Raw genomic sequence first — 17394 nt, forward strand, 5'->3', positions numbered from 1 at the left:
CTGAATCAAACAACCTTAAAGTAAAACTAAACTTCCGGGGCTGGTAGGTACATGGACCGGGTCGTAGCTTCGAGAACACAATCCTGACCCGTCCGAGTTGAGCCATCTTCGTGCTCCTCACCAAATCCTCCGGCAAAGATTAGATGCAGACGCAAAAAATTTAGCCGGTGGATCCACGCCAGAGGTATTCATGTCATCATCGAGTTTCGATCAGCAATCTATCAGAAAATTTAAAATAAAAAAAAAATCTAGGACATAGGCGTGAGACGGCGGCGACAAACGTCAAAGGACGGGTATTCTCCTCTTCTCTCTCCCTCTCTCTCTCTTATAAAAATACTTTTTTTTTTTCTTCTTTCCCTCGCCTTTTGATATCATCGACGACGTCGCCCTGGTTTTTGTCCCCCTTGTTCGCAACCCCCTCCCACGCTAACCCCACTTCTTTCTTCCCCGCATCGCGACGACGCTCTCCTCGCTGGCGCGCATCGGCGCAAAAGCGAATACCACCAAGATTCCTCCTCCTCCTTCTTTCCCCCCTTGCCTCTCCTCTCCCCAAACCACCCTAGATCCGATCTAATCTCTCGTTTCCTTCGGTGCTTAGTCTGATGAACATCCTTTCTCTCCATGATGCGATGATCTGTTCTCGACTACCTTGTTCTCTTGGTTTTTCTTGATCTCGTTCTGTTTTGATGTGATGGGTTGTGCAGGGTCGAAGCTCGAGGATTCGGAGGCGGTCGTGCTGTGCCGCGACCGCACTCTGCTGCTCGCCGATGCCATCCGCCACCGCTACGCTCTTGCGGATGCGCACGCGGCATACTGCCGCTCCCTCCGCTCCGTCGGCGCCGCCCTCCACAGCTTCCTCCACGGCGGCCACGGGGTCCCTCCAGGCTCCCCCATCCTTCCCCTCCCCGCGCACCGCAAGGGAGACCCCCTCCCCCCTCTCTCCGCCTCCCCTCCCCCGGCCGCCATCTCCGCCGCCGGCGGCCACTCCCACTCGCGCTCCCACTCCGGCTCCCACATCCACTTCCGCTCCTCCGAGGAGAACTCCGATGAAGACGAGGATTTCCATCTCCACTCGGACGGATCGTCTCCGGTCCACCTCCACCCTGACGACGCGCCGGGCCCCACCCTCGTCAACGTCAGCTACGCCCGCAACCATTCCTCCACCACCCCCTCCATCTCCTACGAGCAGCGGCCGCAGAGCACCGAGGCCGTCCACTTCGGCTCCGCCGAGCCCCCCTCCTCTGCCTACCCTTACTATGGCTACCCCTATCCCCCTTCCACTCCAAACTTTTACCCTTACCCTGACTCTTATCCGAGCTATGGTGGGACGGGTGGCTTCTTTGGATCTTCATCTCCTCCTCCCAACATTCCGCCACCCGCCGCCCCGGCAGGCATGGCTTCTCCCTCCTCTTCTAAGGCGCCGCCGCCTCCCCCTTCGCCGCCCAGGACCTCCACTTGGGACTTCCTCAACCCCTTCGAGGCCTACGAGGATAAGTACTATGCTCCCTATACCCCCAGCCGGAGCTCGAGGGATGTCAGAGAGGAGGAAGGGATCCCCGATCTAGAGGACGAGGAGCACGAGGTTGTCAAGGAAGCCTACGGTGACCAAAAGTCTGTGGCCTCCACCTCTGCTGCTGCTGCTGCGGGAGAATACTCTTCTAAGGCTGCTGCTGCGGCGGCGAAAATGGATGGCATCGGCGATGTTGAGGCAGGTCTTCATCGCACGTCGAAGTCAGGGGAGGGTAGCAGTGGTGGTAGTTCTGAGCATGAGGTCCCTGTGGTGGAGAAGAATGTAGTGGCCGACGAGGTTCAGCGGCCAGAGGAACAGCGAAATGTGGCCGACTTTCCTCCTCCCAGGCGGTATCATGATGTTTCCGAGGTTGTGCAGGAGATTAAGACCCAGTTTGATAGGGCGTCCCAGTCGGCCGATGAGGTCTCCAAAATGCTTGAAGTAGGAAAGCTCCCATATCACCAGAAGAATTCTGTTTATAAAGGTGATGGAAACAAGTTCTTCTCTTTTCTTTTTTTCTCTGTTCAAGTGTTCTGTTTGGTGCAAATTTTGAATTTTTTTCAATAAATTGTTACTGGAAGCAGTGTCAGTCATGATGGTTTGTGGGCTTCCGCCGTCTACTTCTAACAATGAGAGTTTATTGGAATTTGAAGAGGATAAGGCAATGCGCTGTGGAAATCTTTCATCGACGTTGCAGAAGTTGTACATGTGGGAGCAGAAGCTCCTCAACGAAGTCGAGGTAATTTTACGAACTTGTGGGTGTCTTGATGATGCTGCTGCGTGCTGATTTTTGTTTTGTATGGAGGTTTATCCTTTGACAGAAGCATCCATATGTGTAACTAGGTCAATAATTATTGATTTCATTATTCAGGGGCTTGCATTTATTATTATTTTCCTTTCTTTGGATCATGCTCATATAAGTTTGTTGTTAGCTGTCAGAATTTTTAGCTTCTGTATGATAATTAGTTATAGTGTTATAAGCATATTTAACAAGTTGTACTTGGTCCTATGCATTTCTTCAGAAAATTAAAGGCCACAAATAGATTCTTTTCTTTTGTCGCTTTTCAATTGTTTTTTTAGCAACAAAATGACCTGATGGCTTATCTTCATGTAGAAAGACAGGTTGGATGTTGGGAATTTTTGTCACCTAGTTGTTTTCCTATCACCTTCTTTCCTCAAATATCGGAGTATAATGCTATTAAATTGATATCAATGCAATGTTTTGCATCATACTGTTTTGATGACATATTTCTACTTTTGTCGTATGTTTAGTTTGTTCCAAGGTTTTCATCTCAGCTAATATATCAGTGACAGTATCGGTCGCTCGCTTTATATGACATGTAAAATATTGGGCACTCTTATCTCGGCTATTATAAGCTGATATATGCTGAAATGTCATGAGATAGGATATTCGCATATTAGCTGACATTTCCTTCGCATTGTTCCTACGCCATTGATATTTTCACGGATTGGAAGGAAGACTGGATCCTTGTCATGATGATTGGTTGGTGGGAGATGGAATCATCAGTGATTACATCCTTGTCATCTGGCTTGGAGAAGAGGGCTGAGGCGATGAAATGCAGCACTTGGGCAAGTGTAGGCAGCTTTCTCAATAAGTGTGAATTTGAGATGATGTACATTGGCAATGATGGTAGAGGACAGCGGGCTTACCATGGTCGGTGAAGGAGGGTTCTGACATGAGGGGAAGAGAATCAGGAGATAGAAGGGCCACCTATTCAGAGGTCAGATTGATCGATGTTTTCAAAGGAGGTGGGATATTTTTGATGGGGCATCAACTATGTTGCCGGTGGATGGTGTGCTGTGGCCGAGAGAGGACTTGGGGTTTGGACTAAGAGAAGAAAATGGGAGAAGAGAGATTAATCACTAAAGGACATAATCAAAATATAAAAGGAAGGTTAACAGTGCTTTTACCTTGTTGGATGATTTCTCTGTTTTTCGGTTTGCCGGTCCCTAAATATCACGACGTCTCTATAAATCTTAGCCTTCAGAATAATCTTTCACTTTCCTTCTGGGCTGAGATAAACCAATAACTTAGTTCATCTTGATACAGAGATTAACTGATGTATCTGCTCTTTAAAACCTTGTCTTGAAGCATACCAAACTCAAGCAACTCCATAACACTTTGGGAAAAAGTTAAATTTGCGTGCACACCCTGCAACGAAGGGTCTTTATATTTCCTATTTAGGACATGCTTATTGACTGTTTGAGGTTGATGGTGTTTTTGCAGGGAAACAGTTTCTTCTTGCTTTATTTATTGTCTTTGCATATTACTAACTTTAGTTTATGTTCACTTGCTTCTGCAGGCTGAAGAAAAGATGCGAGCACTTTATGATAGGAAATGCGAACAACTGAAACGCCTGAGTGAAAGGGGTGAGGAGCCTCACAAGCTTGAGGCAATTCAAATTTTGATCAGGAAGTTATCTACAAAGATAAGAATGGCGATTCAGATTGTTGACTCTATCTCAAATAAGATCGGTAAGCTGAGGGATGATGAATTGTGGCCTCAGATTAGTGAGCTTATCCAAGGGTATGTGATTTGCTATATGTTCCATTAAGTTTTATGTCTGCATTTTGATGTAAGCATAAATACCAACATGCCTGCATCTGTATACTGTCATGCTCCCATATTTTAGCCTTTGTGGATCTGGAGTCTCCACATGTGAGTTTTAAGCCAATTGCCCGAGTTTTGATTATAAATGCACTCTTCTTTTGGGAAATATGCTCCTTTCAGTTGCTCTCTAAAAATGGCTATGAAAGAGAGAAGTTCGCAAGCCTAAACCGGGAGTAAATTTTTGAAAATGTTTTCAGAACAATCATCATTGATTGGGTAGCAGCCATCCATCTAATACTCCCTCTTGAGTAAACTGCAAGGTTTCCATCCTCTAGAATTAACCATCTGCATTGCATGGGTCGACCACTAGTGTAATGTAGGTTAAAAATTAGTTTTCTTCTCTCATCACTGGAACACACACACAAACACACGTGTTCTCCTTTAGCCTGCATTCTTGACGGATGGAGGGAGGTCCGGTTGATGACAATTGTGAGTCTCAGATATGTAAGGCCATATTCTAGCAATTGTTGCTAAAATTCATGGCTTGTACTGTGATTTTTTCTTTTTTTTAATTTAAAGCCTCAATTTGTCAGTGAAACGTTAAATTACCTTTTACCTCATCTCAAGTAATATTTGATAATGCAAATTATAACACTTTTCCTTCATTAATTACTAAAAAAGACAAGCTTGATTATTCAATAGTTTACAACTGTACAATGTGAAAAATGCAAACTCTTGGGATGTCCATTATCAATCCATAGTAGATGTGCAATCATATCTCATATGATCTCACATGAGAAAGGAAGTTAAGACTCCAAAGATAGTGAATCTAAGAAAGGAATGATGTTTTCATTAGCCAAGATCTTGGCCATCTCATTGGGTAGCCAAGATCGACATGAGCCAAAATCTTGATTTATCCTGGCTGATATGGAAGGTAGGAAAGTTTAGAAGGAACCGAGATTTTCTAAGCTTTTGGCTGATATTTTTGGATGAAGATATCAAAATCTCAGCCAATATGGTGAATCCAAGATTAGAGAGTTATGGCTTTGACTTAGTAGTTAAAGCTGAGGTTTTTGTCTAGGCGGAGGTCCTGGCGAAGATCTGGGTTTGTATTAGTATCGAGAACCCCCCTAATAACTACACAATAAGTTGGGTCAAAATATCTCATTCCGTATAAAATTTAGAAATTCCGAGATATTTGTTGATATAATACAAGGTTATTAGCCTTTTTTTTAATCACCCTTTTATCTTTTTAAATAGATATTTTGATGAAAAATTTTAAAATTAATGTGTTAACTTAGTTGCTAATATTGAGTTTGCCATATCAATTAAGATCTCGATATCTCGTTCCTAAGATGTCAACCAAGATCTCAGAATATCTTAGTTTCCATAATTACTTTCTTTCCATATTGATCGAGATAAACCAAGATCTCTGTTCATCTTGGTCTTGATCCACTATTGAGATGTCTGAGATCTTAAGCTTACAAATTTTGAGAAATATTGGCTGCTCTGTTTATATTGGCTGATATCTTGGAATTAATCAGTTTGTATTGGCCAAGATATTGGAGGCTGAGATTTTCTATATCTTGCATCAAGGTTGTTACTTTAAATTTTCCTTGCACATAGATCCTTTACAACATCATGGACACGTCTCAACCAAATTTTTTTTGACATGTTCAATAATGCAACCGTTATTGTGCACCTGCACGTAAGCAGTAGATAGTTCACTAAACAGATGTATTGAGGACTAGTTCGAGGAAGTGACATTGCCGAAGAGCTGATATCAATTAGTTTTTTTATGAACAAAAAATTTAGCAAATATTAGCTGGTAGCAATCCGTTTTTTGATGTACAAAAAATTTAGCAAACATTTGCAAAGATATTAGCAAACAAATGAACAGACATGCCATCATCATTAAAGAGTATGAAAAAATTAACATTAATATTTCAAGATTGTGAATAAATATCAGTCCATCCCTTAAAAAGGAATAAATATCAGTTCCATTTTAACATTAAAGAAGAATGTAAAAAATAAGCAAAGAGAATCACGGAAGAATGTGTGGCAACTTTTATGACTATCACAGACAGATTAGTTGCTTTACTTCACCAGACTTGAATTTTTTTTCCTGGCTCGTGGGACTATAGGATATGCTCTAGTAAGAAACAGATGGATTTTTTCTTTTTTTTAAAAAAACTCTGAAGCACAAACTTGTTGTTCCCTCAGATACACTAGAGGGACCTGCATTTTCCTTGCCTGGGACTTTTAATTCTTCAGCTTGGTCATGCATCCAATTCAGGTAGCATGCATCTTTTTTTTTTAACTGATGCCGTCAATGCCTGCTTGCTAGATCGACATGTCTTATGGGGTTATCACTTCTATTTTTTTCTTAATCAACTGATGTCATACTTAATATCAAATTTATTTAACTACCTTGTACCTTTATACTTTTGGTGTGTGCATGCATGTTGTTGTGGATTTTTAAGTCTTTCTGAATAGAAAAACATTCAATTGCTCTCATCTGGTTTGCAGTGGCCTTTGCTGTTACTAGCAAGTATGATGAGCTTTAACCAGATAAATGCTTAATTTAGATGAAAATAATTTTACAGGTTAATGAGCATGTGGAGAGTTATGTTAGAATGCCATCATATTCAGTGTCAAGCTGTATCAGAAGCTAAAAACCTAGATTCTATTGTATCTAGTGGAAAGCTTAATGATGCTCATATGGAAGCAACCAAGCAGCTAGAGCTGGAGCTGCTGGAATGGGTTGGCAATTTCTTTGCCTGGGTTTGTGCCCAGAGAAGCTTCGTCAAAGCTTTGAACGGTTGGCTTGTAAAAGGTCTTCATTATGTGCCTGAAGTAACAGATGATGGAGTTCCACCCTTTTCTCCTGGAAGGCTAGGTGCGCCTCCTGTGTTTGTCATCTGTAATTGCTGGTCACAAACTATGGATAGGATATCTGAAGCAGAAGTAGTTGAGGCTATGAAGGCTTTCTCCACTAATGTTCTTCACCTCTGGGAACAGCACAAGCTTGAACAGCGCCAGAGCTTGATGGCAAACAGAGATATGGATAGGTCACTTAGGAACATGGAAAGGGATGAACAGCGAATGCACAAGGCAGTGGAAGCGCAAAACAAGAAGTTAATTCTCATCTCCAGTCAGAATGGTGTAGCCTTATCTGGAGGAATGCATCAGGGCCCAGCTTCTGAAGTTAGTAATCTGCAGTTAAGTTTGAAACAAATCTTTGAAGCTATGAAAAATTTTACATCTAGCTCCATGAAAGCATATGAGGAACTCAACTTGCGTTCTGAGGAAGAGAAACAAAGGTTGGCTAGAGAGAATGTTAAAGTTTCATAGGTTCATGCAAGACTTGTGGTCAAATTTCATTATTGTGCATCCAGTCTGTAACTCTGTTTCCATGGTGAATACAACCAATTATGTGAGGGAAGTGTTTGAAAGGAACACTAACGGATGCCTGCTAAGGTATGGAATCCCGCGGGTGGAGCTAATTGGCCTCTAAATCTCTTGTCCACTAAGGTGAGGGGGAACATCTTTTTGATGATGCCTGCTATCCAATTCAAAGAGCTAGTGATGGCTAATATTGTCTTTGGTGATAAAAGCCATTTTGTCAGCAACGATGCAAAGCTTCTTTGTAACTATTTTAGTGCATCATGAAGCTATTTCTTGGTCCTTGTACCATTAGGTGTGGAATGCACCACATCATGAATCAAGCTTATGCCAGTGCATCATGGTGACTGGCTTCTGACATGAAATGCCACCATCGAGCAACTGTTTTCACCAAAACTGCAAATGCCAATCTGCTACATTGGTAGAGAACTGGGAAGAATGAAGCAACGAGGTAAGAGCCAAAGACAATTTTCAGATTCTGGTATAGTGGGTAAAGAGGAGGTGAAGAAAATTTAGAGAGGATTCTCTTTGATGATATCATATTGCTGGCGTCTTATTGTCAGGGATTCTTGATACTAGATATAAATTAAATAACTGTTTGCTGCTGCCCGCAAGCAATCAACCATTTTATTGATCTCAAAAGTTAGTTCTGCCTGCTGTTGCATTGGAGGTCTATCTCTGGATTGAGAATCTGGATTTTTTTTTTGTTTGTTGAGCAACTGATAAAGAGAGCATATATCATCTGTCCATGAGCATGTACAGATATTTGACAATCAGTATCAGCCTTGGGAAATGGCTTCTGCCTGAGACCAATGAGCCACTCGTAGACATTGATCCAAACATAAGTTCTTGTACTGCCGCATTTGGAGGTCTATTGCTGGATTGAGGATCTAGTAATTTCATTGTGAAACAAGGCAGAAGAAGTCATATCAGCAATCATGTGCACTCGTAGATATTTGCAGGTCGGTATCAGGCTTGGTAAATGGTTGGTATACAGCATGTAGAGAATGAACTCAAGTATGTCTAAAATGCGGTCAAGCAGCGAATGCAATTGTGGAGCACATTGGATGAATTGGCTGACTTGGAGGTTCCCTGATAAGAGTGGCTGCCTGCTCTTATTGTTACTTGAAAGGTGAAATCCACTTCATCAGGAGAGAGACTAAACCAGTTGGATGCTTATTTTTTGTAGAATAGATCTGAAATATCCAATATGTTGAGGAGAAGGGCAAGGCGACTGATTTGAGGCCACTCTTCAGTTGACATGTTGATCCTAGATGCTCTCAAAAGAATGACTCATTCCCATTTTAACAAAATGGCTGTTCCTGCACCCCGTCTCGGTATGACAACTGCGAGAAGAAAAGAAAATAAGGTCGACATATTTGTAAATTATTAGCTCTATGCAACAATTCATTCTTTCAGATTGTTAAATTCATATAAATCAGCCTTGTGCATTCAGTTATTAATTACATAAATTATCAGTTTATGCTAGAATGAGTTTCTTGATGAATCTACCGCCTTCCTTCGCTCAAACTTTTGCCCTTGTCTTGGTCGAGTTCTCTGTGGAAAACTGTACTAAGTTACGAAGGTTTTGACCCTGGTTGATGTGCGCTGAGCTACTTTCTGCTTGTACATCTGCCTTTCAAACTCTATAAGGGCTCGTTTGGTTTGCGGGAAGCATTTTCCGAATTTGATTCCTGAAAAGTAGATTTTTGTAAAGAGAATGTCTGGAAAAGTATTTTTGGCATGTGGTTGATCATGAAAAAATGACAGATTTTTAAAGTGTTTATGTTTGGTTGACAATCCACGTTCTTGAAAAAGTTATGTATAATTTCTATTATACTCTTAATAAAAATTAGATCCTTAATGCTTTGGATCAAATAAGGGTAGCTGAAGTATCTTTTTGGGAAAAAAATAAAAATGTTTCGATATCCGGATCACGAGAAAGTAACTTTTTCATGTTTCTCATGGAAAATTTTTTTTCATGAAACATGGAAATCATATTTTTATGGGAATATAATTTTTCCGTCTCTTTTTTTTTAAAAACTCCAACCAAACAAAAGGTATCTTTTTATTTTTTTCATTGACTACATTTTTCTTCTTTCTTTTTCGGCGAATAAGTTGGCGCCTGCAATGCATGCCTCTATTTCGGGTGAGGGTGTTGTTTCCTGTGTGGGGTGGGGAAGGTATTTAGTCGATGGTTGCTAATGAAATTTTACTTGTTTGGTGCAGTGGAAGTCCCATCAGCTGGCAGTGTGATGTAACCCAGCGCAAGAAGAGCACGATCAGATTATTCTCGAGGAAATCTTTTCCTCCTCATCCGTGATTCTTGTCCAGAAAGAGTGGTCAGCCTTGATGCTGATCCTGCCCTGGCACCTGTAGTTCTTTTTGGCTAATCCTCTTTTGTTTCTTTTCTTCCATTTTCTTTTTTTTTTTTGTTTTCTTGAAGGAGGGCTGTCGATGGACAACACCCATGCATGCTATTTCTTCTCGAGTGTAATCTACGGCGCAGGGCAGCTTAGGATCATCCTGCTTGCTTGTCTATGCTTCCTGCCGAAGAAAAATTATACCTGAAATACATTTGTCGGATGGTCGCATGTTTGAAGAAGGCTGGAAGCGGTGGGTCTTGAATGCTTAGAAAAAAAAATTCTGGTTTTTATGTTTCTATCCAGATTTGAAGCCCGTCCGCTTTATTGCCCACCGAGCAATTTCTAAGCATCCAAGCAAATGGTCATGCATGTCAAAGGCATATTACTTGATTAGAACTGTGGTTCTGTCATGGAATTCATTCGAAACTAATTCACTAGTTTATTCAGGAATGATGTTAGGTAACAGATTATTCTAAGTATATCCTTCGAGAAAATCTCAATTCCAGAAAAAAATCATTCCTCATAAATTAATCAGGATGCTTTGAGATTGATGTACCAAGTGATGAAGCTAATGCATAGTTTGCCTCCTGCGTGCACTGAGATCCACATGCATACGTGTATTGAGCACCTCACTCGCCAGTGGCAGAACCTGCTCCAGAGCCGAACTCACAGCAATCAATCAGATTTTGGTAATGGCCGACTGCAGGGAGAATAATCTAGTGGATCAAGTAAAAAACATGAGATAGACTTGATATCTGAGATTGAGCAAGAATTCTCTATTCATTTGACCATTGTGGTTGACTCATTTTAAGTGTTTCACGAAGTCTGGGCGATGAAATATAACTTTCCTAGGTTTAAGAAGGATTAGTTTACTTCTCTGAATCTCTAATGTTATTCCTTCTTTCCAATTGTATACGAGCAACAATGGCTGAATGTTGGATACGAGCATACCGGGAGATTTTATCCTCCAAGATAAAAGTGTAAGAGCCACTTACTTAATCTCACGTATGTCACATTATTCTAAGCATCATTCTAAATGCCGCTACTGCAGCTATAGCGCCGTATATACCTGCTAAGAACCACAAAGTTTCCGGGAATTATGCTCACAAAGACTCAGAGAGTTTTATACTGCATTATATCCTGAGATGATATTTCAGATCGAGAATACTAATCCTTGATGCTAATTTGCTTATGCTTCTCCACATAGTTCATATAATTTGCCGGCTGTGTACTCAGGACGAAGCAAGCAACCGTGATAAGCAATGATCTTTGAGAACAATTCAAGCTGTCTGCTCACTGGCCAAAAGCATTTTTTGGCAGCAGCTGCCCTGGCCAAACTGAAGATGAGTTGCCAAAGACAGGTTTAATTGGATTAAACTTTAACGAAGGCAAAAGAGTAGCAGAACAGGTCGGCAATCAGTCTAGCATGCAATGAAATTAACCGTTTGTGATCAGTGAGGGTTCAGGACTAAGTGCATCATAGACAAGTTTCTCTGATTACATCAGTACATTTGATTTGCTCTTGGCAATACCTTTCTGCTCTAATGTGTTATGAATATAAATTACAACAGAAAAAAAAAAATCTCTGTTCAAGCAACATATAATTCTGCCTTGCCATCAATGAACAAGCTCATAAATTCCTCCCCATCTACGGTCTCCTTTTCAATGAGAAGCTGTGCCAACTTGTGGAGGATATCGATGTTATCTGACATGATCTGCAAGGCCCTGGAATAAGCCTTCTCCACAAGCTCCCGCACCTCAGAATCCACCACATCAGCTGTTGCCATGGAATAGTCCTTCTGAGATGACATCTGAAGGGCCAGGGAAACCAAAGTTAATCTCAGCCACAATAGGCAAATCAGGGAGCATAAATTGGTAGGGCTTGAGAAAATGATATGGTAATACATTTTACGCAAAAGTGAACATGGGGCTCTGCGTTGCCCTATCAGGGAGCCTGTGGGTTGGATTCTAAACTGCTGTGGTGATTTCTTGTGTGATTTTCAATATATCAGCACTAAAAGCTGGCATGGGCATACCTGCTGGCCCAGGAATGGATTTCCACCGGGTCCCCCAATGGCTACCTGCCCGATCTTTTTGCTGAAGCCAAACCTCTCAACCATTTGCCTTGCCACGCGCGAAACCTGCATGAAGTCATTTGAAGCTCCTGTTGTCACATTGTCTTTTCCAAAGATCACCTCTTCAGCTACCCTGCAAAACAGTGAGCATAAATACATGTGATGATGCATGTTAATATTCAGTCGCCAGAGCTAACAGCAAAGGCTGGAAAAGGAATAATTACTTCATTTCAAAACCAACCTTCCACCAAGGGCAACAGCCATTTGGTTCTCAAGGTAACTCCTGCTATATAGTCCAGATTCAAGCCTTTCTTCACTTGGAGCAAAGAATGTTAGTCCACCAGCCTGACCTCGAGGAATGATGGAGATCTTGGCAACAGGGTCATATTCAGGCATGAGTGCACCAACAAGGGCATGCCCAGCCTCTGCATGGTAGAAGACATGATTTATTCACTAGAAACATAGGAAAAACTCTCAAGGAAGAAACTGAGTTGACGAGAATTTACCATGATATGCCACCAGTTTCCTCTTCTCTTCTGATACAACTGCATTTTTCTTCTCAGGCCCAGCAATTATCCTCTCCAGAGCATCAGAAATCTCATCTTTACTTATCTCCTTAAGGTCACGTCTGGCTGCAATAATAGCTGCTTCATTCATCAGGTTTTGTAGATCAGCTCCTGTGAAACCAGGAGTTCTCCTAGCAATTTTCTCAAAGTCTACATCCTTCGCAAGCGCCTTTCCTCTAGAATGCACCTGTAAAATGGAGGATGGATTTTAAATAATTCTAGCAAATTCCCACGAAGACAGGATCCATTAGATTCTTAAAATTTGAACCAGAAAAGGCCAGTGCAAGCATGACTACTACTATACAAGGCCACAATGCATTTTCTATGTACATCCTAGAAACCAAGAAGAAAATATACCAGACTAATACCATATGATTATAATGCCCATACATTCGCTTACCCTAACTATAATATATACTGGGTGCCAATAGAATAGTAGCACATAAGAGGCATGCACAATTTTGTACTACTTCTGCCGACCTGTATCACTGCATATTAATTTGAATTGACGTGTATCAAAGTGATACGTATTGGAACAAACCGATATATAGCAGCATGAAATTATATTCTCTTTCCTGTTTAATACTTGTGCCAGCTATATTCGAGAGTCTTGCTTCTAAATGGTAGTCTATAATTCTTCTTTTTGTTGTTCTTCAGTTCACTTTAAGGCTCTACCTATATGTGCTTCCCACAGTTCTGAAAATATGTGCAAGTTCTAGAACACGTTGCTGTTATGTAAACATGTTTATCCCTTCCCTTAAAATTCACATCATGAACTTCAATCTTATTTTGTATTGTTGACATGTGAATATAGTTGTGAAACCGCTTGACAAATATCTCAGAATTATTCACGCATACATTAAACAACAATCAGCGCATATCTGGGATAATTTATTATTCTGCATTCCTATATATTAATAAAAGAAAGTTTTTATCTGTTTAAAGAAATATCGATAAGCCAGTGTGAAATTAGTTACAATAAATCAAATAAACCCGTGTATCTTTGTGTGTGAGTTGTGCATATTTTAATATGCTGGCATATTTTCCATGTAGGTGTTCATTGAATGTCAACACATTATAGCATTATGCGCATGCTGTGCCATGATCTGACAAGCACGGGCTTGTAACAAGATAACTTTTCCCCCGACTATCAGTTAGCAATAGAAGAGAATGATGTTCTTAATATCCTATTATCCTTGAAATGAATATACGGCATATTATTCTTTAAGAAAAAAAGAGAGGAGTACATTGTAAATTCTGTAGCACAAATGAAGCTTATAAAAATTGCATTAAATTTTTACATTCAATCTTGAAATCACAAAATATTTCAAGAAATTATTGTGACAGCATAAGGAAATAGCTCATGCAGACCTAACCAAAAGTAGGAAGGGCGTGCACATGAACACTGACAGATAACTCCATTACAAAATAGGGAGTATCGCCAAATCATTATGCCAAGTAACCGACAACTTGCACATGTGCAAGTTGTGGTCATTATTACATGACTTATTCTGGACACAATTATAAAATGCACGCTCAAATACTATTAAGTCTTTCACTTAAGCTATGCAATGTATCCAATTGATCAGAACACAAAATGTTGCTGCATATTTGGTCAATCATAAACTAGACAGAGAAATCTGTTGGTGCTCAACCAAAGCAAGGTAAGAAGTCTAATGTTTTCATCCATGCAAAGAATAGCTGAAGGAAATAAGCACCAAATGGTAGCATAAGGTGTCAAAAATTTTGCTTCTAGAGATCGGGAGGTGCTAAAGAAGTCTCGCTCTAAGGAGCACAATGATTAGTAGGTGAGTTGAACCACAGGACCTTTTGGTGAAATTACCAAAACTACATGACAAGGAACACATGACATCTGCCCAAGATCAAATAAACTCAAGGAATCTGACTCAACACATAGAAAAGGTATCCTAGGGAGCCTCATGATCAAACCTCATTCTGTTGTTGATGAAGGTAAACTCCTCTCCACTATTTTCACTATTACCTAGTCAACATTATTTGCCTTAGAAGTTATATAAAAGACTTGAGTCATCTGTTTAGAGTTGTCTTCAGGTATATCACTCTGAGTAGCTTGAATTTGAAGCTGATTTAGATAGCTGGCACTTAGAAAAACGGATCTCTGTTGTATAGAATGCATCTACAGAAAACAAATATCAGATGTTAAATAGTGAAAAGTTTCCTGTGCCATTTTCTTTATAGTTACATTTAATGCTTGAAGAATATGTGTATACAAAACGAGGCATGAATTCAGAATACGACAAACCAATATAGGATTTCTAGTTGAAGGTTGAAAGTCCCAAAATCCAAGTGTAGAAGTGGAGCAAGATTCTAGAGTTGGTGAGATATTTAAAGTAGAAGATTGCTGCAACCAGGATGCTGCATTGCCATATCTTCCTACTCGAGGTCAAATTCCTAAATTGGGTACTGTTCCTCATTTCACTATTTCTAGCCAAGAGGTTGAAAAAGATGTTTTCACCTCCCTACTTTTATCAAAATTCAAGAGCAACTACATCACTTAAAAAATTTACTAAAAAAAAAGAGCACAAAATAGGAATTCCATTTGGTTTTCAGATGCCGAGTGTTAAATAAGTCAATACCAAATGGAATATAGTAAAGGGCCATGTCTATCCTTATATCCAGTCATATTGCCATTGGAAACTTCCCATAGGACAGCCCTAAGACTTTGAAATGTTCCCTCTTATATGTTGTAGAATAAGCAGGACTATGCTACACGATAGTTAATAGCATCATTAGTCTAGATAGTCAATCCCCAGTTTGCACTAGTCAAGTTACATTTCAAGTTCCGCATATGCAGTCTAGTGCATCTAACCCAAACATTGGTTAGTCTTTCCCTTTATCGATTCGGATTATCTTTAATTTGATCAGTGATATTCTTTGTTGCAATAACTCCCTAACGAGGGCTAGACATAATCTACAAGCATATTTCTGGGTATATGAGATTACAATAACTAAAAATACTTATGTCTAATCCTTTTTCAACTAAAATCATGCAAACATGCAATATACTTGCAACTAAACCATCATTCCTAATTTCGACAAGTTACTGAATGATATGAAAACTAGACAAGATGGTTTCCATTTCCATTGAGATGTGCAAAACTCAAAAAGAAACACCAGTCGTTTCCACTGAACAATGTGGCGATGCTGAAAAAAAGAGAGTGCCTTGAAATTCCAATTGCAAGAATGCTGTAAAACTGGAACAAAAAAAGTCATGAAAGATCCTTTCAAATGTAACTAACTGAACATACTAACCTGCAAAATCTTGACTCTGCCGGCGACGTCAGGCCTATCGACGGTGACCTGGCGGTCGAACCGGCCGGGCCGCAGCAGAGCAGAATCGAGCACGTCCGGCCTGTTGGTGGCTGCAAGAACGATGACCCCACTGTTCCCCGAGAAACCATCCATTTCCGTCAAGAGCTGATTGATAGTCTGCTCCCTCTCATCATTCCCACCTCCGAGACCGGCACCGCGCTGCCTCCCCACCGCATCAATCTCGTCGATGAAGACAATGCAGGGGGCTTTCGACTTGGCCTTCTCGAACAAATCCCGGACCCGAGAAGCTCCAACTCCCACGAAGAGCTCCACGAATTCGGAGGCGGCGCAGGAGAAGAAGGGCACCCCGGCCTCGCCGGCCACGGCCCGGGCAAGGAGAGTCTTTCCGGTGCCGGGAGGACCGACCAAGAGGCAGCCTTTGGGGATCTTGGCGCCCAAGGCGGTGTACTTGTCGGGGTTCTTCAAGAAATCCACGACCTCCTGGAGCTCGAGCTTCGCCTGGTCGGCGCCGGCGACGTCGGCGAAGTTGACGCCGGTCTCCGGGACCTCTTGGAACTTAGACTTGGAGCGGCCGAAATCCATGGGGCCACCGAGCCCCCCAGGGCCCCCTCCCGGGCCGCCCTGAGCGCGGCGGAAGAGGAAGAAGAGGCCGGCGAAGGCGAGGAAAGGGAAGAGGAGGTTGCCGATGAAGGCGAAGAGGCCGTTGCCGCCGTCGCCCTCGGAGACAGAGATGTCGACGCCGTTCATGGCGAGGATGTCGATGAGGTCGGGGTCGTTGGGGACGACGACGGTGGCGCGGCGGCCGTCGACAGCGGTGAGCTGGAGGGCGCCGCCGTCCTTGCTGAAGCGGACACGCTCCACCTTGCCCTTCTTGACGGCGTTAAGGAACTCGCTGTAGCGCCACTGGGAGCCCTCGGGGAGGTCCGGGGACGTCTGGGGCTTGGGGGCGGTCAAGAGGGACTGGGAGAAGGGACTCGAAGGGGCACTCGGCTTCGTGGCGGACTCCAATTGGACGGGAGGGGAGTCCGGGGGAGGGGATAGGTCGTCGGCGAGGGCGGGTGAGAGGGGTTGCTGCTGGGCGAGGGTGGAGAGGAGGAAGGAGGCGACGGCGGCGTTCACGGAAGTCGTTAACTCGGAGTTCGAATTATTCTCGGAATTCCTGGATTTCTTATTCCGGGGAGGGAGGAGGAAGGATTGGACGGAATTGGGCCTTGTTCTGGGATGATGGAATAAGTGGGGGACAAACGCTTTGGTTTTGGGTCTTCTGGGGTGGAGTTGGGTGCCTCCGTAGAGAGTAGAAGAGAGGAGGGGATAGCCTGTGCAAGCCATTGATAGGGTATTTTGGTGCTTCGTCAGACTCTGCTCAACGGGAGTGGGACGAAGAGAGCAAGGGGACGAGAGGGAGAAATATAAAGTGTGATTTGGAACGGTGGGATTTAGTTCCACGTGGAGCGATTTGTGTCCAATCGACTTGATATTTGGAGGTCTTGGATGGGAAAAAATGGAGGATTTTTAGAGGAGGAGAAGAGCCGCCATCGCTACCGGAGTCGGTTCCAGGAGGAGAAGAAGGGCAGTCAAATGGGCTACG

General features: G+C 42.3%; 2 protein-coding genes across 3 annotated transcripts; one reads left to right on the forward strand and one right to left on the reverse strand.

Annotated features, from left to right (window-relative positions):
- Window positions 1-284: 284 nt before the first annotated feature.
- LOC120104411 (nitrate regulatory gene2 protein-like) lies at window positions 285-10092 on the forward strand. 2 transcript variants are annotated; one of them, XR_005509997.3, is made up of 5 exons: window positions 285-1994; window positions 2095-2249; window positions 3835-4058; window positions 6689-8856; window positions 9717-10092. XR_005509997.3 is itself a non-coding variant. In XM_008813848.6 (4 exons), the coding sequence occupies exons 1-4, from the start codon at window positions 692-694 to the stop codon at window positions 7434-7436; spliced, it is 2430 nt and encodes an 809-aa protein (XP_008812070.4). In that variant the 5' UTR covers window positions 285-691; the 3' UTR covers window positions 7437-8975. The 2 variants fall into 2 exon arrangements, 1 of the variants encoding a protein (XP_008812070.4); XM_008813848.6 differs by lacking the exon at window positions 9717-10092 and having other exon boundaries at window positions 6689-8975.
- A 1183-nt stretch (window positions 10093-11275) lies between these two features.
- LOC120108797 (ATP-dependent zinc metalloprotease FTSH 1, chloroplastic-like) lies at window positions 11276-17355 on the reverse strand. The gene is made up of 5 exons (XM_039122510.3): window positions 15786-17355; window positions 12435-12681; window positions 12170-12353; window positions 11890-12061; window positions 11276-11664 (listed from the first exon to the last, which is right to left on the reverse strand). Exons 1-5 carry the CDS (start codon window positions 17133-17135, stop codon window positions 11443-11445), a joined length of 2175 nt encoding a protein of 724 aa, XP_038978438.3. The 5' UTR covers window positions 17136-17355; the 3' UTR covers window positions 11276-11442.
- Between the last annotated feature and the right edge of the window lie 39 nt (window positions 17356-17394).

The sequence above is a fragment of the Phoenix dactylifera genome, chromosome 10, assembly GCF_051530095.1.
Source record: "Phoenix dactylifera cultivar Ajwa chromosome 10, Ajwa_hap1_PhDact_Kaust_v1.1, whole genome shotgun sequence".
Classification (NCBI taxonomy): Eukaryota; Viridiplantae; Streptophyta; class Magnoliopsida; order Arecales; family Arecaceae; genus Phoenix; species Phoenix dactylifera.

Excerpts from the sequence above, each read along its gene's own strand:
- LOC120108797 (XM_039122510.3), bottom strand. The coding sequence starts at position 17,135 with ATGGCTTGCACAGGCTATCCCCTCCTCTCTTCTACTCTCTACGGAGGC. Across the intron at positions 12,682-15,785 it reads GCAGAGTCAAGATTTTGCAG|GTGCATTCTAGAGGAAAGGC; the intron begins GTTAGTATGTTC and ends TCCATTTTACAG. Across the intron at positions 12,062-12,169 it reads GCTGTTGCCCTTGGTGGAAG|GGTAGCTGAAGAGGTGATCT; the intron begins GTTGGTTTTGAA and ends ACTGTTTTGCAG.
- LOC120104411 (XM_008813848.6), top strand. The coding sequence starts at position 692 with ATGGGTTGTGCAGGGTCGAAGCTCGAGGATTCGGAGGCGGTCGTGCTG. Across the intron at positions 2,250-3,834 it reads AGCTCCTCAACGAAGTCGAG|GCTGAAGAAAAGATGCGAGC; the intron begins GTAATTTTACGA and ends TTGCTTCTGCAG. Across the intron at positions 4,059-6,688 it reads ATTAGTGAGCTTATCCAAGG|GTTAATGAGCATGTGGAGAG; the intron begins GTATGTGATTTG and ends ATAATTTTACAG.